The sequence below is a fragment of the Macrotis lagotis genome, chromosome 2 (genome assembly GCF_037893015.1).
Source record: "Macrotis lagotis isolate mMagLag1 chromosome 2, bilby.v1.9.chrom.fasta, whole genome shotgun sequence".
NCBI lineage: Eukaryota > Metazoa > Chordata > Mammalia > Peramelemorphia > Peramelidae > Macrotis > Macrotis lagotis.
Genome location: NC_133659.1, coordinates 57,193,315 through 57,219,731, shown reverse-complemented (window position 1 = coordinate 57,219,731; position 26,417 = coordinate 57,193,315). Strand labels below are relative to the sequence as shown.

The following is a 26,417-nucleotide window of genomic DNA, read 5'->3' as shown; positions in this document are numbered from 1 at the left end:
ATGCTGATAGACACAGAGACAGTCAAAGGGAGACAGTGAGAGAAAGAGAGGCAGACAGAAAGGCAGATAAAAAAAGTAAAGAAAGACAAAAGACTGGGAGAGACAGAGAGAGAGAGAGAGAGAGAGAGAGAGAGAGAGAGAGAGACAGACAGACAGACTGACAGACAGACAGAGACAGACAGAGAGACAGAGTTAGTTTAGAATAGGATGAGGAAGAAAAAAGAAAATGGAAGGAAGAGAAGAAAAAAGAGGAAAAGAAATAAAGAAAAAATTAGAAAGGAATGGAAAGAAGACCAAGAAAATAGGAAAAAAGAATAATAATGGAAGACAAGGGACACAAGAAAGAGGAGTGGTAGGGGTGAAGGTAGGAAATAGAATCCTATTCCCTCCAGGTTTATGGGAAGGAACAAAAAAAACCTGATCTTCATAGAAATCAACAGTAGTCCGTCCTTCCAATCAGTGTTAGTACTGTTATGTTTTCTACATTGTCCCATGCACAAGGTTTTATTTTCAAGCACAGCAACCAGTAGAGGGAAGAGAAAAGGGGAGACATTCATTCTGAGGTACCATGCCAGTCCCTTCAGCTCACACCACTCCCCTTTGTGGCCTGCCCCAGGTCTGAACTCCCCTCTGCCTGGTACAGAAGCTCATCTGCAGTGGACATCCCTGAACAAAGATGTCTTTCTTTGGACACTTTACCTAGAGGCTGACCTGGGAGGGTGGCAAACATCCTGTCACTCCAGCTCTGGAAATGATTAGCACATTGAAAGAGGAATGCTTCCTTGCTCAGCTGTGGGTCTGTTTTTAAAGGGGGGAAAAAATAAACCCAGTTGCATTTGAATTGGACAGTTAATGATTTTCTAGTCATAGTTTAGTTGGTGTGAGAGTTTTATTTTCTCCGTGACACTCTGTATTCATGGAACAGATTTCTTTTCTAAATGTCGCCATTTCATCATATCTCATTTGATCATCAGAACAGCATGGTGAGGTCACAGTCTCATAGATTTAGAGTCAAATCTCCTAGATCAATCACTCATTTTATGGATAAAGAAACTGATGGTCTGAAAGATTGATTTGCCAAAGTAATACAAGCAGAAAGCAAAGTCAGAATTCGAACATAAAGACACATTAAAAAATCCAGTGCTTTTTGCTTTTTCCTACCTGCTTATAAGATCTCTCTCTCTCTCTCTCTCTCTCTCTCTCTCTCTCTCTCTCTCTCTCTCTCTCTCTCTCTCTCTCTCTCTCTCTCTCTCTCTCTCTCCCCCTCTCTCTCTCTCCCCCTCTCTCTCTCTCCCTCTCTTGTCTCAGTCTTTGTATTTTTGTAAGACTTAAAACACCATAGAAATATGCATATTTATCTTTGGTAAATAAAGCAGGTACTATTCCATTTGACATATGGATAAATAAAGATACAGAGGAGTAACTTGACTTATCTAAAGACATACAACTTCATTCATAATTCATAGGGGTTCATCAGAAAAAAAGAGGTGGAAGAGACATTAGAAGTCTTTAAATTCTATGTACTCATTTTACAGATAAGGAAACTGAGGCCCAGATAAGTTAGTCTAAGGTAACCAGAGATAGTAAGTAAAATTGTTAAGATTCAAATCCAAACCTAACTTAACTATCAATTCGTTGTTCTTGGTTCTATAGTGTATCTGCCTCTCAGGATCATAACAGAGAAAAAAAAAACTTTTTTCCACTACCTCATTCAGTTTTTTAAGTACCAAGTAGATTCCTTATGTTGATCGTGTATTTGTATCAAAGCCGTCAACCTTGCCCCCAGTATTTGCGTAGCTCTCCCAGCAGGTGCATTTCACCTGCTTGCCCTTGGTCCTATATTGATTGAGCAAGAGCCAGCCCCTCATTATCCTTCCAGGATTAACACCTAGAGCTGGGAGTCAGGATAATTTCTCAGCTAACCTTTAAAATGAACACACCTTCTCCCTCCACCGAGGTGTAAAGTCCAAGGTATTGATGCCAGTCTTTCTGCTTGAATCCATCCTGCTTGCTACTGCTAAACTAATTTTCCTAAAACATCAATCTTATTATGTCACTCTCTGCTCAAGAAAGTAGGGTGGCTTTCAAGGTCCTCCCCTACCTGATCACATTCCATTTCCCTCTATTCCCCCCTCCCAATTTTCCTATGTAAGCTTCCTTTAGGTTTCCTATATAACACTGTAGGTTTCCCTAGAAATAATTCCATGCTTATTTTTGCCTTAATAAGTAACTTATTCTATTTCTCTAGTCTTTAAATATTTTTCTATTTCATTGTAGTCAAAGTGTATCCATTAGTAAAACTCCATTCAAAGCCTCACTTATCTCCTCCATGAAAAATTTCCTTGACTTGCTCTACCCTAAAATCATCCTTCTCTATATCAGATCCTCACCACCTGGTGCCTGGATTATTACAATAATCTTCTAATTCGTTGTTCTGTCTCAAGTCTCTTCCTCCTCCAACTCATCCTCCACTCATCTGTCAAAATGATTTTCCTAGAGTATAGGTCCAACTATGTCACCCTACTGCTGGTCACTAATCTCCAAGAGAGTCAAATATAAAATCTTATTTATCACTTAAAGTTCATTATAACCTGATGCCTTTCTACCTTTTTGTTTGTTATTTGAACATGGTATTCCATCTCTCTGTCTTTTCCCTTGTATCTACCATTTCTGGAATCCTTTCCCTTCCCAGTTTGTCCCTTAGCTTCCCAGGATTTCTTTATGACTCAATTCACATTGTGCCATCTTGAATAGGTCTTTCCTGGGCTTCTCTAATACTAGGCCTTCTCGCTGATTATCTTTCCCCACTCTGATTATCTTCCAGTTGTATATATCTATAGATATTCTTTCTTTTTCTTTCTTTCTTTCTTTTTCTTTCTCTTTCTATCTATCTATCTATCTATCTATCTATCTATCTATCTATCTATCTATCTATCTATCTATCTACCTACCTACCTACCTATCTATCCATCCTACCTGACTGTATATATCTGCAGTCACTTAACACTGGTCTTTAGGAGTTGACTTCTTGGTTACTGAGAATAGGGGTTTGGGTTATGGGATGCAGACTAGTGACTGAGAGCTCCTCTTAGGCCTTGTTTTCTCTTGGCTTTGTAGATTAATTTCCCCCCAACCTATTCAGATCCTTTTCTCCTCCTACCAGAACCTGGGTCCCCATGAGGTCTAAACATAATCTCCTCTTCATACCACCCCACTTCCACCCAACAAATACAATATTTCTCATGGTAATATATTTGAGAAGCATCTGAGGACCTCCCATGCCTCCCCCTTCCTCAGCAAGGGGGTCTGCTCCCTCCCTTTCCTTCTCATTTTAACTGAACCTCAGATGCCTCTTTTACTGTTTATACACTGCTGGAATTTTTCCAACAACCTGAAAGGAATCTTCAAGGCCCCACAGGTAGCCAGGCCAATTTCAGAGCCATAAACCATGGCATAGTCTTTCATCTGTGACTGCTTATGTCATAAATGAGTGGGAGTAACAGGCAAAAGAGGGGGTTGTTGGTACCAGAACTAGCATTTTTACAAGAAGTTGGGGGAGAAAAGACCTTAGGATACAAGTTCAAACTTTACACAGAACAAATTCATCTCCACCTGGTAGGAGAATGTGTGGAGACTTAATCTCTGGACTTTCCCTTCAGGAGTCAGATTTATGCTGCATTTGTGATGAAATTGCCTCCAGTACTGCTGACATTGGCTGTCAGAGAGCAGCAAGTGGAGTTCTTTTCATCTCTGCCTGGGAGTGTCAGAGTAAATTATGATGAGTAGATCTGGATGGGGGAGCCTTGGAGCCATGAAGAGGGCTCTTCTTTTCATTTGTTGTTGCACATTTCTCCCTTCTGCCGTCTTTTACCCTTCCTTCTCTCTCTAGCAGCACTGGGAGATTTACCCAGTCAATGTTCTAGCATTATTCCTGACTCTTGGCAAAATGCTGAGTTTGTGACTTATTTTGGGTTCTTACCAGTTTGACCAAGAATGATATTCTGCCCAAGGGTCATGACAAAGGCAGGGCTCCAGTTGCCCTAAAGCTGTCAACAGAACAAAAGTCCACCCTATCTCAAATGTCCTACTTAGGGCACTCCTCCTGCAGGCTCCATCTAGGATAAAACCCAGGAAAGACCTCAGAAACCCATAGTTCAGATACTCTGTTCTGGACAGGCTCTTATCTTACATCCTTTTCATCATGTCTCTTTCCATACCAGTATACATTGCATTGTAAGAGTGGGAGGAGGTAAAGGAAGAAACTAGAGCCAGAACAGAGCCCCTACCTTTGTGTGAAATCTCTGGTCTTATTTAATCTTTTCAGTCCATTTCTAAAACACATAACAGCTGCCCCAGTTCTTAGTCATGTTAATGCTCATTCTCACATCAAGTCTAAAACTCTGCCCTGGTCCCCAGCATCCATATTTACATTTTCTCCCACTTAATTTCTCACTTTTCATTCTCACTTGAAAATTTTCTCAGAACACTCTCACTGACCTTCCTGTATCATAATGCTCCTACCTCTCAGATAGGTCTGCAAAATCATCAATCAACATAGGTCATGATGGAGGTAAAACATTATGGGGAAGGAACATAGTCATTCAAAAAAAGGATGGATTTGCATGAGGAACAACAAGCAAGATAGTGTGATGGAATCTAATAGAGAGAAGAGGAGACTAAAGCAAAAAATGATTACAACACTGGATGAAATATGGTGATTGTTTTTCAATTGTATCTGACTCCTTGGAACATGATTTGGGATTTCCTTGGCAAAGATATTGGAGTGATTTGTCATTTCCTTCTCCAGGCCATTTTTACAGATGAGAAAAACTGAGGCAAATAGCAATAAGTGACTTTCCAGGGGTCATACAACTAGTATATGTCTGAGGCCAGATTCGAACTCAGAGAGATGAGGTCTTGTTAACTCCAAATCCAGGATGGAGTCACCTAGCTGCTCAAATAAATGGAAAGGTAGGAAGGGATCAGGTTATATTTACAGTTGATCATAGAGGAAATAGGAAGGCATTAGAATTTATGGAGTAGTGGTGGTGGGGTGGGAGTAGAGTTGCATAGGGTTCATCCCAAGAGCTCTGCTAACGACTGAGGCCATTTTCATAGCATTTTATCACCTGCACAAGAATGACAAACATCTATTAAATCTGTAGCCTACACTCCCCAAAATTCAATCCTCTACATTTTCCAGTGAAAGGGTCTGAACTCAGGTCACCCAATGTGCTCTCAGCAACTCTTAGAAACACCAAAGAAAATATTGAGATGATCCTCTGTGACCTGATGTGCCAAATTTAATGTCAGAAATAACATATTTTGAATTGGAGGGACATTGGAAATTAGCCTTCTCAAATGAACCCCAATAAAATGCAGGTGATCTTTTTAAGGTCATACAGAGAGTAAATATCATAGATAGGATTCCAATTCAGGGCCTTTTACCTTAAATATAATATTCTGTTCTCTCTATTATATTACCAAATACTCAGTGGAATTTATTTCTAACTAAAGAGAACAAATTCAGAGGAGAATTTGTTCAGTTGTTCAGTCATATCTTCATGACCTTGTTGAACCCATAGCATGACAAGCCACCTAAATGAGGAGCCCATTTTCTGATGTCATACATTTTAATACTGTCCATGGGATTTTCTTGGCAATGATATTGGAGTAGTTCAACATTTTCTTCTCTTAGTGGATCACTTTTTGTCAAAATTGTCCATTATGATCTGTCTGTCTTGGTTAACCCTGTACCTCCTAGCTCATAGTTTCATTGAGCTACACAAGCTCCTCCAAGTAGTCATCCAGGAGAAGAGAGGAGAAATATTGGCTGAATAAAAAAAAAAGATGATTCAATTAGCCAAGTGAGTAGCTCTGAGCAAAATTATGAAAATGAATTCTGTTTGTGGGATTTGGGACCAGCTTGCCTCTCTCAGTGTTTCACTGTTCCCCACTATCTCTTGGCAGGTACTCTTATTCTCTTTTTTGCTATCTAAAGTGAAAAGGCAGGAAAGGTTAAAAAAAACTCATTCACTTTTAGGTATAAATGACTGACAACATTATCATTGCTTACACATATATGCATATTTTAACATGAATCATATTGAAAGGAATAACATTTTTCTAGGAAACCTACTTTGTTGCATATGTTCTATTAAGTTACAAGTATGGTTTCTTTTCCCCCATGTTCAAACAAACAAAAAAGGTGTCATTCTTCCAAAAAATAGCTTATTTTGGGGAGAAAGTCAAAATTAATGGAATCTCAGAAGTAAAAATAATCATGTTTTATGAGGAAACCAGTATATTATTTATTCTATTAAGTTAAAATAATTTTTTAATGTTCAAACAAAAAAATACATCAATGTTTTAAAAATAAATCATTTAGTTCTGGAAAAAAAGGTAAAGTTAACAGTACCTCAGAAGTGAAAGAACTTAGATAAAATCTAAAATGAATCAAGCTTTATGAAGAAAACCAGTATATTATTTATTCTAAGTTAAAAGTTTTTTTTAATGCACAAACAAAAAGGCATCATTCTAAAAAAAAAAGAAATCATTTGGTTTGGGAGAAAGATAAAGTGTATAGGACCACAGAAATGAAAGAATTTATATAAAAAAGTAAACAATATAAACTTACCCAGATATCTCTACTTTTAGGAAATGGAAGTTTGTATGAATAATGTAGAAAGCTATCTGAAAGAATAAGCTTGAATTGGATTAAAGTCCATTTTTTGTGTGTTCTTTTCTTCCATCTGGACTGTCTTCTATTTGGCCACTTAAAAAAACTAGAGCACAAAAGGAGATATTTTTGAATTAGAAAGGACCTTATCTATCATCTAATCCACATTCAATCTTCTATTTAATAGATTAGAAATCTGTGATCCATAGAAGTTAAGGGACAAACTACTTTGTCATAGAAATGAGATAGAGGACCAAGAACTAAAAGCTGAGGAAATGGTTCCCAATTGATTGTACTGAGAATTTGAGCCTTATAAAATGGGAGGACACAGAGATACCAGAGTAAGTCTCAGAACCAGAAAGTAATCTATATTCAATTTAGGACCAATCTACATCTGACCAAGAATCCCCCTATAGTGTCCCAAATAGTGAGAAAACTCAAAGTGAGAAAACCCTTTGAATTCCAATGGTAACTCTTTCCATTTTTGGATTGTTAGTCTTTACATCAAGGCTATTTTTTGTCTTTATACAACTTGCCCCCCATACTTTGCTTCCACCTTGGGACAAAAGTAGGGCAAGTTTATAATTGGAATATTTTAGCCTCCAAATACTGGGGTTCATATACCCCCTAAATCTATTCTTTTTCAGGCTTCTTAGCACTCACCAAATCCCCCAAACATTTTTTCAGAGAAACTCATCCAAGTCATTGATAGCAACAGGTGAAATTATAGCTAAGGACAGCTAGGTGGTGCATTGGGTAGAGCATAGGATCTGGAATCAGGAAAATTTATCTTTAGGAGTTCAAATCCAACTTCAGACACTACCTGTGTGACCCTGAACAAGTCACCTGTTGTACTCAGTTTTCTCATCTGTAAAATGAGTTGGAGAAGAAAATGGTAAATCACTCATCTCTGCCAAGAAAATCTCAAATGAGGTCATGAAGAGTCAATCAAAACTTTTGAAGTTCAGAAATAACTTTTTTTTAGTTTTTGCAAGGCAATGGGGATAAGTGACTTGCCCAAGGCCACACAGCTAGATAATTGTCAAGTATCTGAGGCCGGATTTGAACTCAGGTACTCCTGACTCCAGGGCTGGTCCTCTATCCACTGTGCCACTTAGCTGCCCAGAAACAACTTTTCTTGAGCAAGATTAAGAGAAAATTCAAAGCTTGAACCTGGGAGAACACTAGATTTAGAGGAGTTGGTAACAATTACAGAGAGAGAGAGAGAGAGAGAGAGAGAGAAGAAAGAAGAGAGGAGAGAGAACCTACACTGATTCTTGTAACTATTGTGTCATATTATATATCATGGTTTATCAAATTCTTATGATGAATACATAACCATTTCTCATTGTTTTTTTGATATTCATAGCAAATGTTGATATAAAATTGATATTCTTTCAAATTTTAAACTTCTATGAGTTAATGAGACAGGATAGCAAACTCTTATTTCATATTTTCTACAGCTGAATCTGCTGATAAGAGGGTACCATTTTTCACCTGGTGACAGCTGCTAGATTTGCAGACTTGATGCTTCTAAAGACATAATAAACTCCTATAGTTCTAGTCCTACATGGTACAATAGAAATAAAAATGAATTTGGAATCAGGGGATCTGGATTTGAATCCCAGCTCTGCCACTTCCACCTGAGTGACTTTGGGCAAGTTATTTTCATCGAGTTGGTCCAATTTCTTCATCTGTAAAATGATGAGTTTGGACCAGATAATGCCCAGAGCACCTTACATCTCAAGGACCACAGTCCTTTTAGAGCAATTGCAATAAGCAACAACTAAAATTGCCAGCTCTCAGGCCTCCAGTAGCATAAGATGAGAAGGGGTGTGAGTGTGTATCTTTGATCAGGAATCGCAGTCTTTGATCCTCTAAAATCAAACTATTTGTAATCACATATTCTGAAGATTTATAAGACCAGTTCTTTGGCTAAGGGATTGAGGCAATAATTTGGGGGCCAAAACCTCCCCAAAACAACAACCCATGAACACCAATAAGAGACTACTGATAAGTTCTCTTTTTTTCTATCTTTTTAGGGAAAAGTGATGATGAAGATAGTCTTTGCAAGACAGGCCATGGGACAGGGAAAGGGGTTGCTGAGGATGGCAAGGACCACAAGCGCCCCAAACGCCCTAGGACCATCCTGACCACTCAGCAGCGGAGAGCATTCAAGGCTTCATTTGAAGTCTCCTCCAAGCCATGCAGGAAGGTATTGTAATAAAGAAGAGGGAAAGGAGTGCCCACATCTGTATTATATATCTCTCTGATGGGGAATCAAGAAAGACTTTTATAACCTAGCAGTTGCTCTTAAGGGTAATACATATACTCATGCGTTTTCTTCATTCATTAATTAAATATACAGAAAACTGCCCTGGGAAAGGTTCAAAGTTTAGATGAGCTAGGATCCTTATAATACTGCATATACACAGTCCAGGGATACAAACACTGATAACTAAATTATATAAATGCATTTAAACTAAGAATGCCTTAACAAAGAACTCTACGAGGTCTGAGGATACAGATATAACACATGGTCAAGTGTTAGGGAAAGCTTAATTGTTAGAAAATCATGACAGATAGAAAAAATAATTTAAAACTTGTTTTCCCCTCTCACCTGGACCTGTCCAAATTTCAGGGAGAATTTCTTTTTCTAGTCTCATCACAAATGCTACTTCTTTGGATTCTCTAAGGAAAGTAGCTTGTTTCTGAAATCCCACTTATTCCAGAAGACTTCCCTAAATAATCAAAACATAGATAATAAAATTTGTGTCCCCATAAACATAAATTAACTTTCTATTCTCACTATATCAAAATGCTTAATCACTGCAAATTACTAATGTAAACTCTTCCCTTTAATTGCATTTCCCTAATCAATAATCATATGACTATAAATAGCTTTGATTTCTTCTTATAAAAGGTGACTGTCCATATCCTTTGATCATTTATGAATTGAGTAATGACTTTTTTTAAAAAAAAATTGACTCAGTTGCCCTATTTGAGAAATGAGACCTTTATTAGAGAAGTTTTTGTAATTTTTAAAATATTACTTCAAAGTATCGTGGGATTTATGTAGCCTTTAGGCAGCATGTTTGACACCTCCATATTAGACCAATTATAGCACCAAGCAAAAATGTAAGAAACTCTACTAGAAAAATACAAAAGATATGGTTATCCCCATTTTAGAGAAGGGGAAATTGAGATGCAGAAATTAGGTTGATTGTCTACAGGAGACATTCTGCTAACTTCAAGTCCAATATTCCTTCTGCTATGCCATGATATTTCTAAATAAATAAAGGGAAAGATATAACAACAGTCAGAGGAAAATAAATTGCAAAATGAACCATAAAGCACAAAGCAGTAAGTCTCTTGTAAAGGTAATTTTCATAGAAACCTTCAAGCTCTAGGTGTCTGTTAATAAATGTGTTGCAGCTAATGTTCAACAGTGGGCTATTGTCCAACATCTGCTGGAAGAGTTGGCTAATGTTCAATGTAAACTCAACCTCTAGGAAACAGCTCCTTGAGGTGTTTCAAACCTTTGAGTTCATGATTGCTTCTTATAAGATGTTCTTGGTGAATTAAATTTTAATGAGGGATTTTTTCATATGCTTTGGGTTGTTTGATTTCTGACCATTAGCCATGTCTTTAGGAAGATATTGACATTGACCTCTTGTGGAATATCTTCTTAAAACTCATGCTTTTTTTTCAAGCTCCAATTGTTACATGTCATCAGAATTATCAAAAATCATCCATTTTCTGATTTATTGTATGTTCCAAACTTGCACTTAAATCCAAGAGCAAAATGTGATGGGAAGGGATATATATTTCAACATGTTCTGACAAGCATTCTTAATCCCTTGATCTTATTACAAAATGTCTCCTCTATTCTTCTCTCTTTGCTTTATTCTTCTATCCCTAATTCATAGACATCAAATTCAGTTGCTTTGATGATATATTGTATGTCATCAAATAATTACAGATATGAAAAATTACACAGGATATCACAAAAATCTTAGTTAAGTTATAAAAGCTTGATACTTCACAAAGACCTTCCATAGACACCCATACATATGAAGTTTTGCTCAGTTTCATTATTTTTACAGTCAGGAAACCTGATTAGATCCCTGAATTCAAAACTTACTAGTTATTAGCCAAAAAAAAGGCACTTAACTGATCTTCCTCATCTTTTATGATAATTTGGAATAAATGATTTCAGTTTTTCCCAAACTACTGATTCCCTACCCCTCCATTTTCCAAAAAACCCAAAGCAAACAAAAAAAGTGTGCACCAGAAAAATCTATGTATTAGAGAAAAAATATGATATTATTCATGATAAACATGTGTAATAGATTTGCATGTAACATATAAGAAATGCTTCAGCATCTTTATTGATTTTTGAAATTTTAATGTTTTTAACTTTGCATCTTTTTAAGGTAAGAGAGACTTTGGCTGCTGAGACAGGATTGAGTGTTCGAGTTGTTCAAGTTTGGTTCCAAAATCAGAGAGCCAAGGTAACCTGTTTTTTGGACTTTATACCACCCAAATACTTTGAAATAATGTTGCATCCCTGAAAAAAATGTAAGGTTAGGAAGAGATCATTTGTTGTGGCCAAGTTAGTTATTCACACGCTAACTAACTGTATGCATCCCATCACATGTTTGGGGGAATGCTTTACCTTGTTAATTATAAAAATGAGGCTTTAAGCCTAGTTTTAACAAATAGAAAACATTCTCCTAAAACTTGCATTGTAAATTCCAATTGATATATTCAGGACTGAGTCTAGTGAAGTAATAATAACAGCTGACACTTAAACAGTGTGCCCCCAAAGTCTGAGGGTGACTTTTAGAAGACTATACATCTGAGTCTTGTGGCTTCATTTTTGGTTGGTGTAAATGGTAAGTCATTAGCCAAAACAACCAATTCATAAAACTTCTTATTTTGGACTTCCAAATAGATAGACTAGCTGCTATTATTATCATTGTTATTACTATATTAAAGTGTAAAACTGCACTAATTTTGAAATACACTGTATAATAGTATATTGCTATCATGTGGAATTTTCCATTTAAAAAATCTCATTTGATAACTCATCAACACAGGAGAATGATACTTCAGGGTAGTCTAAGTACTGTTATCCCTATTTTAGAGTTGAGAGTACTGAGACTCAGGAATGTAGCTTGAGAATCTACCTAGTAATAGATGGATTTGGGAACTTTACCTGAGGTCTACTGTCTACTCTTCTTTCCTTTACATCAAACTGATTGATTCAGTAATAGTCATTGAGTTATCTAATGTTTGAGTTATTCACACTTTTTAAAACAAATACTCTTTGAAGTATATTTTATAAAGTGATATCCACATTTTATAAAAGAGACATTTATCTCTGAGATAATGTAGTGTTCAAGGTCATTCAAAAATTTAATCCAGGTCTTTTGATTCTAGATGAATTGTGTTTTTAAGGCCATTTCATTTCAAGTACATCTTCTTCATTGACTAGGCTTTCCTACTGCCACCTGACCTCTAAAGACCTCATTCTCTGGGATAGCTATGTGGCACAGTGGATAGAGCACTGACCCTGGAGTCAGGAGTACCTGAGTTCAAATCCAGCCTCAGACACTTAATAATTACCTAGCTGTGTGTCCTTGGGCAAGCCACTTAACCCTCATTTGTCTTACAAAATCCTAAAAAAACACCTCATTCTGACCTGGCTTCTATGGTAGCAACCTATTACCCTGCCCCTATTCCTTTAGGACTCTTCTCTTTACTAGAGGAACAACTAATCTATGCTACTGGCATCATGTGTGATAAAAGCTTAATGTGACACCACACTATTCCCCAGACAATACTTTAAATGGATATTCTAGAGAAGATAACCTGTAGTAGGGTTACCATGGATTGGTTGAAAGACAGAACAAAGAAAACAACAATCTGTGTCAAGTCCTGTCTAGGACTCTTACAATTAATGTGATATTCTTTGCAAATTACTTTAGCCATTCTAAATCTCAGTTTCCATATCTGTTAGATGACAGGGTTGGAGTAAATGGATTCTAAGATCCCTTCTAGCATTTAATCTGTGATCAAACAAAAAAAATCAATTTACATGGTTTGACATTGGGCACTTCACTTCCTTTTTTCCAGACTTCCATGTTTTTTTAACCTTTAAGTGAAGAGTTCAAAGATTTCTTTCAATTCTAAATCTTCTGTTTCTATAGCTATAAGTGACTCTAAATTCAATTTCTTTAAACAAATGAGAAACTCATTTATTCCACCTACCTATTAGATCAGCTGTCTACAAAGTCAGTAAATCTGGTTGGATCCCTGGATTCAACACTTACTAATTGTATAATCATAGATTTGTTGCTTAATATTTTCAAATAATAGGTTGTTTGTCTAAAAAACCTGATTGATGATAATTAACAAGTATTTCCCTATTTTACAGGACTGTGAGGAGAATTTTATAAGTTTTACAATTTTAAAATCATAGAAATAGTTTTGTTATTATTAGAGATTATTAGACCTATAATAATAATTTGTGACTATATATGAAATTAAGGAAATTTAGTTATTCTCCACACATTTTAACTGCTAGCTATGGTGGATGAGAATTATGTCATTTAGTTTACACCTATATAAGTCTGTAGACTACCATTGTTTAAATACAAATTACCCCAAATAGGATGTGCCATGATATCCTATCAGACAATCTATTCTGAGAAAAAGTTTATGTCCCAAACCACCTCCTTCTTCCTGTTACCCTGAAACTGGTAAAAGGATTATTGCACAGATCAGTCTTGAACCTCAATACTAGGGACCTTGACTTATCAACTTTTACTTAGTCTCCTACCCTGATTCTTTCTCTTCGAAACTTGTAAAAAACTTTTTGTACTGTTTATTTGGGGACTCTTTGCTTCTTTCTTTTCCCCTATTGGAGAACTCAGTAAATCCTAGTTGGTTTTCATTATGTTACTTGGTCAATCTGTTGTTTCAATTCGAAAACTGATACTGTCTTTTTTCACAAGCTCGGCCTGCGTCTCAATCTTCACATCTGTAAAATATCTCTACTGATGAAATATAACCAGTTGCATGGTTTCCAATTGAGCCATTTCCCCAAAATGTCTTGAGTCCTGAGAGGCAAGCTCTTTCTCCAAATGCAAACTGAAGCAAGCTGTGATTTCACTCATAAAATAGCTTTGTTTCTGAGGCCATCCCTCTGCCTTTCCCCTCTCTCACCCATCCTCCATCTCATTAGGTTGCTGCAGGTGGGCTAGATTCTAACCCCCTTGTTTCCTCTTCACCAGATGAAGAAGTTGGCAAGACGACAGCAGCAACAACAGCAAGATCAGCAGAATACACAGAGGCTGAGTTCAGGTAAGGTGGATGTCCCCTGCTCAATAGCACATGCTTTATTTCCTTCTCTATTTCCTCCAAGAATTAAATATGAGACTTCATTGTCTACCACTAATCCCCACCTAAGCTCAACTCTCGATCAATAGATCTTTGAATTAAGCAACATTACATCTTTCACCTGACTCCCCTATCATCCTTAAAGACTAGGACCATCTTGATTCTCTCTAGAGGTCACATGTGAATTGTGGTAGAACCAAGGACACCTGAATTAAAGAATGCAGGCTGGCTATCTAATGATGGAGGCAGTAGCTACTAACTGCCATCAACACCCTATAAAACATTCTCTTCCTGTCATCATCAACTGATCCCATATTGTCAACACTATCTTTTCTGCTTGTCCCTTCCTAAGGAGATTCTCCTTTCTTGGGTTAATGTGGCATGAGATGACTAAATGGTAAAGTGACTAGAATAATGGATCTGGAGTCAGGAAGACCTGGTTCAAATCCAGCTTCAGACACTTAATAGCTTTGTAATCCTGGGCAAATTACTTAAGCTCTGTTTTCCCCAGTTTCTTTAACTTTAAAACTGGGATAATTTCAGCTTTTTCTTTCCAGGGTTATTGTGAAGAACAAATTAGATAATATTTATAAAACATTTAGTACAGTGCTCAGCACTATATAAATATTTCTTTCTTTCCTGCTTCCCTTAAAGTAAGGAAAGATCACATCATTTGTGTAATCTTATAAATTCTTGTATTAGTGTCATAGGCATGCATGAGTATAGAGTGGATATGACAATACATTTGGGTTGGCACCTGTGCTAACATGATTGTCATGGGGACAATGCCATTCAATGTATGAATGAAAGCTGCTTTATGTAATTAGGATCTTCATGTCATTGATACAGCAGCAGTTCCTATGAAGGTCTGTTTGATATTATCTTCCTCAATACAGTCCCTATTGCTTAGCATGGTTCTTTCAAAATCCTTTTGGCACCATGTCTTTCTGGTAGATACTGAGTTAAATGAAATTCTGTATTGTAATGTGTGGTCTTAGCTTTGCAGTTTGTAACTCAAAGCCCTTTTACAGTCATTGAATTCTTGGATTACTTACCTCTTGGATCAAAGATCATTGTCATTATCATTGGAGAGATGCACTGGAGAAGGAAGAAATACAAAAACTGGCAAAGCTGTTGGACTAAGATGCTTTTAGGCTACCACCCTTCATGGTCCAGTTTAAAGAAGCCTAAGTCTGAGGAATGACTCTATCCTTGAATCTATCATTCCTGTGTAATAAGTCTATTCTGAAGAGGATAGGATTATAGGTTCAGGGATGGAAAGAATGGAGGTTCTCTAGTTCAACTGCCTCATTCTACAGATATGAAAACTAAGGTCCATAGGTGATACAACAGGCCCAAAGTTACACAGATATTTAGTAAGAAAACTGTGTTCAAATCAGGTTTTCTGATTCCACATTACTGGATCAGAGATTGTTTAGTCTAACCCTGCCATTTTATAGATGAAGAAAAAATAAGGACTGTCAAGGTCAAATGACTTATCCAAGGTCACACAAGTCATAAGCATTAGAGTAAAGATTTGATCTTGGATTTCAATTCTAATACCTCTTTTCATCTTCAATTTATTCTGAATATAATAGTTTATATGCAATGCTGTTTGTACATTATCTCTCATGTTAGACTGTAAGCTCCTTGACTTGTTTTGAATTACTAGGCCCTAAGGATGTTTAAGAAATGTTAGTTAATGATAATAATAATGATAATTTCCATTGGACCAGAACTTGAAATTAAAAATTCAAGTCATTGTCAAAAGGATGTTCCAAGATGCCCCCCCTAAATTAAATAGAAAAATGGGAAAGGATGCATCCAAGGACTATGGGCACAGAAGCACTTGGTCTTCTCCAGAAATTCTCCCACAACAGCTCTAGAGACAACAACTAAGGCAGATGGAAAATATCCATCACCTTTTGGATTGCAGATGAAGACAGAGACTTGGGGGAAGAGGTTGGTTATAATGACGTGGTAAGGTAAGAGCAGGATCTTAGATCCTCTGGTTCACTGCTCTAAACCTCTGAAAAACGACTGCTTTGGGAGAGTTATCATGCTACAACCACACTGAGAAGAAAATCAAATCTATCAGCATTTCTTGAGTATTTACTGTGTAATACACACTGTACTAAGAGTTGGGAAATACTAATGGCATATAGAAATAAAGACAGTCCCTTGTCCTCAAGGAGTTTAAACTCTAGTGTAAAAGAACTCATTGCAATATATGTCAGATAATTGGTTGAGACTAAACAGTATAATCTCTCCCTTCTTCTAGATCAATGAGAATGATTTCTCTCCTCTCCTTTGTCCTACAGCTCAGACAAATGGTGGAGGGAGTACTGGAATGGAAGGGATCATGAATCCCTATACTGCACTGCCAACTCCACAGCAACTCCTAGCCATTGAACAGAGTGTATACAACTCTGATCCCTTTAGACAAGGGCTCACCCCACCCCAGATGCCTGGAGATCACATGCATCCTTATGGTAAGAAACTCAAAATCCTACCCGGACTGAATTTAAGAAACCATCCCTATTTGCATATAGATTTTTCCATATTTCCTTTACAAGGCTGCTTCTGGAACAAGGTTAAATGACTGACTCACTGTCACACATTTAGTAAATGCCTGAGATCAGATTTTGAACCCAAGCCTTTTTGACTCCATGTATGGCACTCTATTACTGGACTGCCTAGGATCATAAAAGTTACTATTCCAACAATTCAGTTCAATTTTAAGATCCTTTCTCTCATACCAGGATAGGGTGACCAGAGAAGCTCATTAAATAATTTCTAGTGATAATACCTATGATCAAGATAGAATTCTTTAATTAAACATGTAATTAGCTCTGAGGATAGACTCATAAGTAACCGTTTTTATACTTACCCTTTTCTGCACACTAGCAGGTTTCTAAATAATCTAAGGATGATAAATCAAACTTTAATGGTTAAAAAGATTTTTTTTCTCCTAATTAGACTTATATGCTGACTATAGTCAATCTGTAGGGAATTACTTAACTCAGTTCTAAATAACTATAGAAAAGCACCTATCCTCTCTACTTATCATTTAAATAACTTTTAATGAGTTGGCGGAAAGGAGCAAGGTGTAGGAACCAGGCTTGTAGCCTAGAGTTGCTCTCTAACATAGGAAAATGAGATTTAATGTACAACATCATTTGTTTTTCCAAAGAAAGATTCATATTGACCAATAGTATGCAATATGTAAATAAAATAGTTGCTAAGACTAATTATAAGTTTTTTTCAGGTAGGAGGAAACACCAAACCATTGGCCACATCAAATGCAAATTATGGGCCTTAAGTCAACCAACTTCCTTTGTTCAATGGTATCCTTATAGATCCAATTGCTGTATACCATCAGCACCCTCTGCTGTCTGATAGCAGATACCAGCAGGTTCCTTCATCCAAACATGAAGCTATTTCAGGGACATGCATATTTTTGCTGGGTTCCTCCAGCTCACTTCCATTTACTCAGACTCCAAGAGTCAGAGAAAGTTAGGAAGTCATTATCTATATTGTTTCTTGAATAGGGAGGAGGTAACAAATCTTATCTTGCTTTCCAAATGTATGCATCTCACAATATGGTCAGTAGTGATTACCCGGTCCACTCAATCAGACCTCATTGAGCTCCTAAAGAGGCAATAGACACTAAAGAAATACTTGCTAGATCCAGAGGCTGATCAGGATAGCTGAAACAACCAATGGTGTAGACAAAAGAGTGAATGGAAGGGCAAATGGAAGGAAGAGTAGGCTAAAGCAAGGAGCTAGGTGAGAAGATGAATGGTTAGCAGCTTACATTCTGTCTCTCTTAGTGCTATTATTTTAATTTAATAAGTCATTTTGAAATGTCCATTGATTCTTGTATGACCTGAGCACTGGATCTGGAAGGAGAAAATGGGCTGAGATCCTGACTCTTTGTACAAGTCATTTCACCTTTGGGTCTTGGTTTTTCATCTATTGAACTGGATAATCTTTAAATTTTAAATTTCATTGATTTGTTAATTAACTAAAAATTAAATCAATTTTCAATCTTATCATTCATAGTCATGGCTTTCTACAAGAAGTATTTTGTTACTATTTTCAGCTGCATATATATGTGTGTTGAGACATCCTTTCCTCATTTCCTTGCCATGTTTGTATATGAACGTAGACCACAAAATCTCAGATACTTGGAAATGGAAAGGAATTTCTGGGCCAATGAGTCTCACCTACAAGTAATTATTCAGTTCTTTTAATGATTGACATCTGATGAAGGGAATCTCTCTAACTCCTGAAAAATTTCATTCCATTTTCAGTCATCCCTAGCCAAAATATTACTTTCTGCAACTTTGACCGGTTGTTTTAAATTCTAAATTCTTTAGTCACATGATAGTTCTTTTTGCTCTTGTTTGGGACAAACCTTCAAATTCTTGAAGGTAGATACCATGCCCTACCTCTGTCTTCTCTTCTTCCAGTTAACATCTTTTGCTCCTTCAGTTAATCCTTGTATGGTGTAGTCTCAATTGCATAACATAAAGACATGGATCATTTTTATGAAATAGCCTTATTCCTGGAAAAACGTACATAAACCAATTCTATTAATATTTCATATTTTAAAGACATTAAGATAGCTTGCTCTGGAAAGGAATCCTAAAATTAAAACTTTTGTAAATTGAATAACTATTCCTCAAATGAGGTTCCCTCCCTGCCTCTCCCTAGAATCAGATACACACACACACACACACACACACAAACACACAAACCAGGTTTGCTTAAGTTAGGGGTGGGGTCAGATGCCTATAGTATATTTCTATACTTTTGTCTATTTTGCTTTGTAATTTTTCCTCTAGTTATTGCATAGAATTATCTCTTGTCTCAGGGACCAGGTCATCTATTTATCAAAAAATCTAGTAAGGGATTAGGGATTCTGGAGGCACTAAGTGAATGAGAAAGGTAGATGATCCAGGTGATAGAGTACTGGTTATGGAATCAGAAAGACCAGAGTTCAAATTCTGATTCAAACACTAGCTACAGACTTCAGAAAAATCACTTAATTTTTGATCTCTTTAGTTTTCTCCTGTGTAAAATGATAAACAGCTGTAAAATAATGTATAATTGAATAATGTAGGAATATTTTATAAAATAATTATATACATATAATTTTTAAAATAGCCCCTCCTATTGTTACAAGAATGAAATGAAGCAATATTTGTAAAGCATTTTGCTAACCTTTTACGTTTAAAACTTTTAAAAGTGTGATGTAGACTCTATGTTAGCTATTAAATATTCATTGAATATAGAACATGGAATTCACCTGAAGCTTCACTGGTCAGTCATGGAGCTGTTTCATGTTTTCTTACCATTCACAGAGCATCATTTTCTATATCCAACCCTCTTCACGAAAATTTGAGTAGTAAACTACAGCCAATACTACCTTCTTTTCCTGACCATCCATAGAATGATGAACAAGTCACTTTATCTCATTGAATATTAGCTTTCTCCCAATTGACTGATGAAGCTGATTGCATCCAGAAGTGGTGAAGTTCAGTCTTTACTGGAAGGCAGATGAGGTGGTGTGATATGAATGTGTGTTGGTTAACAGCCAATATTCAAAGATTTTGAAATTATTAGATGAAAGGAGATATCGGGGGTGGGGAGCATGGCTTCCCTTTTGTTCTGGGCTTCCTGAGCTGCTCCCCTCACTCCTTGGACCATGTGTGGTGGCACTTGGTTATATTCAGTTTAGCCCTATGTTATAATTTCTTTTTATATGTAAATATGTATTGAGTACTATTTTACAATGATTGCATGCTTAAAAGGATGGCCAAGTTCTTGAGAACTATTGTCAATTATCTACTTTTGTCAGCTTGTAGTCTCTACTCAATAAATATTCATTGAATTGACTTGTATTTTTCTAGCAATAAAAGATAAACTTCATACTGGTGTTTTATTTCCATTTCAGGTGCTGAGCCCCTTTTCCATGATCTAGATAGTGATGACACCTCCCTCAGTAACCTGGGTGACTGTTTCCTAGCAACATCTGAAGCTGGGCCCCTGCAGTCCCGGGTGGGAAACCCCATCGACCACCTGTACTCCATGCAGAATTCTTATTTCACCTCTTGAGTCCACCCTTAGAGTCCAGTGGCTAGGCTCCCAAGTGAAACAAACATATGAAACCAGGGGTCAACTGGCCTTAGTTTGGGAGGTTAGGGAAGAAGAGGGTGGGGGTGGGGGCCTTTCTTGGGGATGCTGTATAATAACAATATGGTATAGCCCAGCATTTCCAAAGACAGAATACGTTATGGATTGCATAGTTTTAATGTTTCTATAAGAGTCATAGCATTAGATATGAAGACATGTTTATCATTAAAGACAGGGACTTTTAATATAGACATTCTCATGCAAATTAGATACCTAGAGACTCCTAACAACTTCCCACCATTTTGGGGAAGCTCTTGTCAAGAGGTGCATGCGTCTATCCATCTATGCACCCATAGAGAGATGGACGTGTGTGTGAGTATGTGTAACCTTTCATACTTTATCATCAAAGTTTATTCCTAATTGTAACAGGCAGCAACTGTACAGCGAAAGTAACTTTATTTTCAGTGTGAACTCTATTTAAGGAAATGTTTGATGCACTTAAGTTATAAAATGAGATAATTTACTTTTATAAACTTTATTTTTAGTTGGAGGAGATTTGTCAGCCAGGGCAGGATTACCAATTCATCTAGTCTGGTTTGAGTTTGTTTTGCTTTTATTGCTAGGGGTTGAGTTCTAAAAATGATTGGTCCTTGCTGACAGGGCCCCCCAGTACCTAGTGGTTTGGTTGGGAGAGAACAATGTCTCATGACATTAGTGGGCAGCTCAGAGCCAGGATGATTAATGACAACATTCAGCTGCTGGATAATATTGGGCAAGTCCCTTAACCTCATTGGGTTGAAGCTTCCTCCAGTATGGCATGAGGCTGATGGAACTTACCTACCTCACCCAGGTTATTGAAAAACAGATAAAGAGGGGTGCAATACCTATCTATGCTATCATGATTCAATACAGAAGACTTTCACTACTGTTGGACTGACATGAAGATGCAGGAGCAGCTCTGGGAGGAGAGCAGAATGACTTTTCTTCAGCCTTAGATCTTTTGGGCAATACTGCCCATCCTCTTTCCATTTGGAGAGACTGGGATGTTAAAAGATATATCAGATGGGAAGGAGGGGCTGCAGTCCTGGAGATTTTATTTTGAATCAACATCCAGTAATTCAAGGAATCCTCAAGAGGAGATTTTGATGGAAGCCAGTGGCAATATCCTCTGGAGACACTTTTCCGATCATGGCTATACTCAACTTAATAGCCATTGCACAGAGGGATATGGTTCACAACCTATTCCCCAAATTTGGTGCTAGAGTGGGATATTTCTTTGCCAAGAGGCCTCCTGGAAACCCCAAAAGATGAGGTGGGGGGGCAGTGGGGAAGTCGTATTGGCCTCCATTTCTCCAAGAGGGAACGATGATAGGACTTGGCTTCCCTTGAACACAGCATCTCTGAGGCCAGAGGAAACACATTCTCTCTATTCTAGATTCTATGTTGTGTGATTTTTGTGCTGTTGTTTATAATTTATGCAAGGAAATAAAAATACAAGCCAATTTGGTGAATGAAAATAGCTAAGACTCTGTAGCTCTCTGCTGGTGACTGTGGGTAAGGATCAGTCAGAGAATATAGCAGGATTTATGGGAGTGAAAATGAATGAGATCCCTACTCCATTACAAGATTACTGAAACAACATTAAAAACTTCTTTGAAATGCACTGTCTCTTTTTTATTTGGGATCAAGGGTGGCAAGTAAGGGAAGCAGCTGGAAAGAAGGAGGATAATATGATTGTGTTTGAATAAAGTGGAAATAAGGAAGGTCATATGGTTATTCAAATAAAAATTGAATAAATTAGAATTAAATAAATGCATGTGAGAAAATTATGGCCAGAGAGAATGCCCATGTATCATTCAGATAGGCCAAAGAAATTTTCCTATATTTCTGAAGACCCCCATCGTATTCAGAGAAGCATCTTTCCATGAAAATAACATACTTAATCCACCTTTGTTCTTGGTGTGTCAATTGAATATATCCCATGGATTCCAGAATGGAAAAAAGGGGGAGGGTGGTTTTATTGGTAAGGAAATTGTAAGTTTTTATAGTTAAGAGGGTATCATAAAAAGAGATGGTTTGCTTGACTGGAAAAAAAAACAAAAACAAAAATTTAAATATTTGCCTATGTTCAGAGATTTTATCTTACAACTTACATCTCTTGGGACTGAGCTTGACCTAGTTATAGTATGATTGGAAAGCACCTTAAAGATAACTACTCTAATGCTCTAATTTAAAAAAATATATTTTATATTACCTTCATTTTCAAATATGTCCCTATCCCCTCATCAGAGATAGGTAACAGAACAAAAATTGGCTCTTCATAACTAAAAAAAAAAGGAGTTAAACAGTAATCAACACATTGAACAAGCTCTGATAGGAGATGCACATCAAGGGTACCCACATCAAGGGTATCCCAACCTCTGCAAAGAATAGAGGGAGGTATATATTTTTATCTTCAGGAATGTTTGCTCATTACCATTACACATCCAGTTTTTGAGTTTTGTTCTTTCCATTTAAATTATGTATGTTATTTTCCTGATTTTATTTCACCTCATATGTCTTCCTGTGATTCTCTGTATTTTTCACAATTATAATTTCATTTAGTGCAATAAAATCCCAATACATTCATCTTTTATATATATGTTCAGCTTCTGGATTTTATATATATATATATATATATATATATATATATATATATATATATATATATATACATATATATATATATGTCCTATTAGCTTAAAAATATTTCTTCTGATTCTAGTTTTGCAAAATCTATAGCCACACAAAAAAAATCCCAGGATCTTGTGGTTAGGAGAGATTTTTCTTTCAATTTATACCTGAGAATACCTCATTTTTATAACAGCAGTTGTTCATTCTTCCTCATAAATATATTTAGTGAAGGGAAAATCTTCATTTCTACCTCTAAGTCAGGTCCATTCCTCTTTGGGATAGCTCAATTTATTCAGAAGTATCTATTTTTTAATCTAAGCTGGTCCCTTTGCAACACACTGCTTCTGGTTTTAATAACTAGTACCAGCAGATTAAGTCTCTCTTCCACACGCCAATCCTTAATATATTTGAAGACACTTGTAATTTGCTTTCTAAAAATTATCTGTGCCAAGCTAAATATTCTAAGTTCTGTCAACTAGTCATGACTATAGTCATAATTTTAGAGAACATTATGAACAACTGATCAGAAATTCCAGATTAATTAATTTTTGTTCTCAATATTATGTCCTCCAAAGTATCCTAGAATCTATTTTTCCCTTTCTATTAGTCCCATCTTCTTCCTTTTTTGTTTTGTTTTGTTTTTGCCCTAACTACAGTACCGGATGCATTGTAAATATCCTATAAATTTGAACTAATGGATTCCCTTTACCCTCTATTCTTTCTTTTCCCTCTTCTCTTCCCCTTCTCCTTCTCAGAGTGAGAGTTCTATTTGCAAAATAACTCTCACATTTCTATTTTCTGGAAGAATTTCATAGTTAGGATTTCTCCAAATGAGTCTTTCTTTCTCTCATAAGTAGACAGACAGCTCTGTAAAGAGGAAAGAATATTGGATTTTGAATTCCCTGCATCATAAAAGTCTAGGGTTGGAAGGTCCCTCAGAGGCAAACAAGACTAACCTCTTGTTAACAAGTTAACAAGTTAAAAGTAACACACACACACACACACACACACACACACATTTTTAAAGCTAAGAAAACAGAGAATCAGGGAAATGAAGTAATTTACCTAAAGTCACCCAATTACTAAATGCCAGAAAAGAGATTTTTAATATACCCTGAAAAGTTTAAATCCAATGTACATGTGAAATTAATATTTTCTCTGCTTCTTCCCCCACCTCCTTCCATTTGTCTATGGTAGACCAATGACCCTCAGGCCACACACTCCAGGGCCTTCTGGTAGTTTATATAGTTTATTTTTTTTCAGGGTTTTTTTTTTTTTTGCAAGGCAAATGGGGTTAAGTGGATTGCCTAAGGCCACACAGCTAGGTAATTATTAAGTGTCTGAGACTGGATTTGAACCCAGGTACTCCTGACTCCAGGGCGGGTGCTTTATCCACTATGCCACCTAGCTGCCCCAGTTTATATAGTTTAAATGAAAAGCAAATGAGGCTGATTTCTCCAGTCAATCCTTTAAGATAAGAAGTGTAAGTAGTATTATTCTCACCTTGCTTATGAAGCAAATGGGACCCAAAATGGTTTGCTCATGGTCTCACAGAGAAATATTAGGGTTAGACTCAGGGGGCAGGTTTCCTTCAACACTTGAGGATGACTGAATTGATTCAACTTCCTCTCCTTTGAAAGATTCCCAGAACTGAGGAATTGGGGGGGTGATCTTCCAGTAAGAAGGCTGATGAAGAATGGTGCTGGAAAAAAGTCTAGATCTAGGTAAGAAAGCTCAGAGAGGAATTCTAGAAATGTATTAAATTATTGAGCACCAACTTTGTTCAAGATCTGCTATCACATAGTGAAGGATAAAGAATGATAATCACTGAAGAATGCTAATCACTTGAAAATAGGAGACTCCCAAATCCCTGCTTGCTCCAGTCTCTATAAATCTCAGTCTCATTCACCTCTATTAGCTTGTAACATGAGCCTGACCTATGGAGCAGTAGTTGGCTCTTTTTTTAAGGACACACAGATAAGATTCTAATCATAAGCAAAGGGTCAGAGATTGGACACTGAATGAGAGACAGTCAAGGTTTGTGGCAATCTCTCCAACCATCTCATTAAACTTTCTGGAGCATACACTGAGTCAAAGTCCAAGACCTGGTTAGAGAATAGTGCCCACAGGACTAGAAATATTCCTATGCAATCAGCCTTTATTCTTTCCAGGATGACTCAAGTCAAACTAATACCCTGAGCCAAAAATGGCAGTGGGAGGGTTGGAATGGAAGCCAGGCTAAAGATTTCTACCCATTAGCTGAAGACATGCCTTTTCATCTAAAGGTACAAAAATGGAACCAACTTTGTGGTAAATCTAACATACAGATAATTGTATAATTAGAATTGAAATTTGGGTATGTCTTCCTTTGCTATATCTTGTCCTTGTTAATCCAAGCAAGTCAATCAGCACCACAGTCAATTCTGGAAACTCAACAGTTGCTTATTCATATTGTTAGAGGATGTTATCTTATCAAAAGTTCACTATACTCATGAAATCACAGATGTAGAATCTCTTTGTACTAAGACCTCCCTCCCCCCCCCCCAAAAAAAGAGAAAGACATCTGGAAAATGACTCATGCACACTGAGCTATTTTCATTTTGAAGTTCAACTTCATCTTCCTCTCCCCCACTTCCCTCCTTACCAGTACACCTTGGACTCTGCCTTTAGGATACTGACTCTGACAGATGAACTTTCATCTGATCTTGCTGGTACTAGGCCTCTAGGCCACTCCCTGCTAATCTACTCCACCCCCCCCCCATCTCCTTTTAAGCTCCTCTTTATGCTCCATGAGGGTAAGGACTACCTTGCTTACTTCTTTTTATATCCCTAGTTTTTAGGATAAAGTTTAGCACAAACTTTGGACAAAATACTGAAATACTTGCTTGTTCTATCTATCTATCTATCTATCTATCTATCTATCTATCTATCTATCCTTCCATCTATCCTCTATCCTCTAACCATCCACCTATCCAGCCACCCATCTATCTACTCACCCACCCAGCGATCAATCAATCTAACATCTATCTACCTACCTATTTTCTATCATCTATCTATCTATCTATCTATCTATCTATCTATCTATCTATCTATCTATCTATCTATCTATCTATCTATCTATCTCAAAGGCATCTAAATAATATAGTGAATAGCATTCTGGATCTTGTTTAAGATTCAAGTTTAGATCCAATCCTACACACAATAACTCTGAGACTCGGAAAAAATCATCTAATCTCTGCCTACCTTAATTTCTTCATCTATAAAACACGGATAATAATATAGCACCTAATTTCCAGGATTATTGTGAGGATAAAATGAAATATTTGTAAACCATTTTGCAAACCTCAAAGTGCTACGTGAATGTTAATTCTTGTTATTATTATTGGAAAAGAACACTGTTGTCTAGGGAGTTTAAGAAATATTTTATGGATTAATTAAAACAAGAGTTAGGTCTTGAAGGCTAGGTAAAATTTGAATTAGTGGAAAGGACACAGATGGGCATTCAGGGCAAGTGGAA

General features: G+C 36.8%; 1 protein-coding gene across 1 annotated transcript; it reads left to right on the top strand.

Annotated features, from left to right (window-relative positions):
• The first annotated feature begins 3,623 nt into the window (after positions 1-3,623).
• On the top strand, positions 3,624-20,281 carry LOC141511869 (LIM homeobox transcription factor 1-alpha-like). Its single transcript, XM_074220874.1, has 6 exons — positions 3,624-3,768; positions 8,722-8,894; positions 11,116-11,193; positions 13,981-14,050; positions 16,408-16,578; positions 20,049-20,281. Exons 1-6 carry the CDS (start codon positions 3,624-3,626, stop codon positions 20,207-20,209), a joined length of 798 nt encoding a protein of 265 aa, XP_074076975.1. The 3' UTR covers positions 20,210-20,281.
• The last annotated feature ends 6,136 nt before the right edge of the window (positions 20,282-26,417 follow it).

What these genes read in the sequence shown, in the direction of transcription:
- LOC141511869 (XM_074220874.1), top strand. Translation starts at nt 3,624, where the DNA reads ATGTGTGGAGACTTAATCTCTGGACTTTCCCTTCAGGAGTCAGATTTA. An exon ending in CTCTGCCTGGGAGTGTCAGA is followed by an intron (nt 3,769 to 8,721) that starts GTAAATTATGAT and finishes CTATCTTTTTAG; the next exon opens with GGAAAAGTGATGATGAAGAT. An exon ending in TACACAGAGGCTGAGTTCAG is followed by an intron (nt 14,051 to 16,407) that starts GTAAGGTGGATG and finishes TTTGTCCTACAG; the next exon opens with CTCAGACAAATGGTGGAGGG.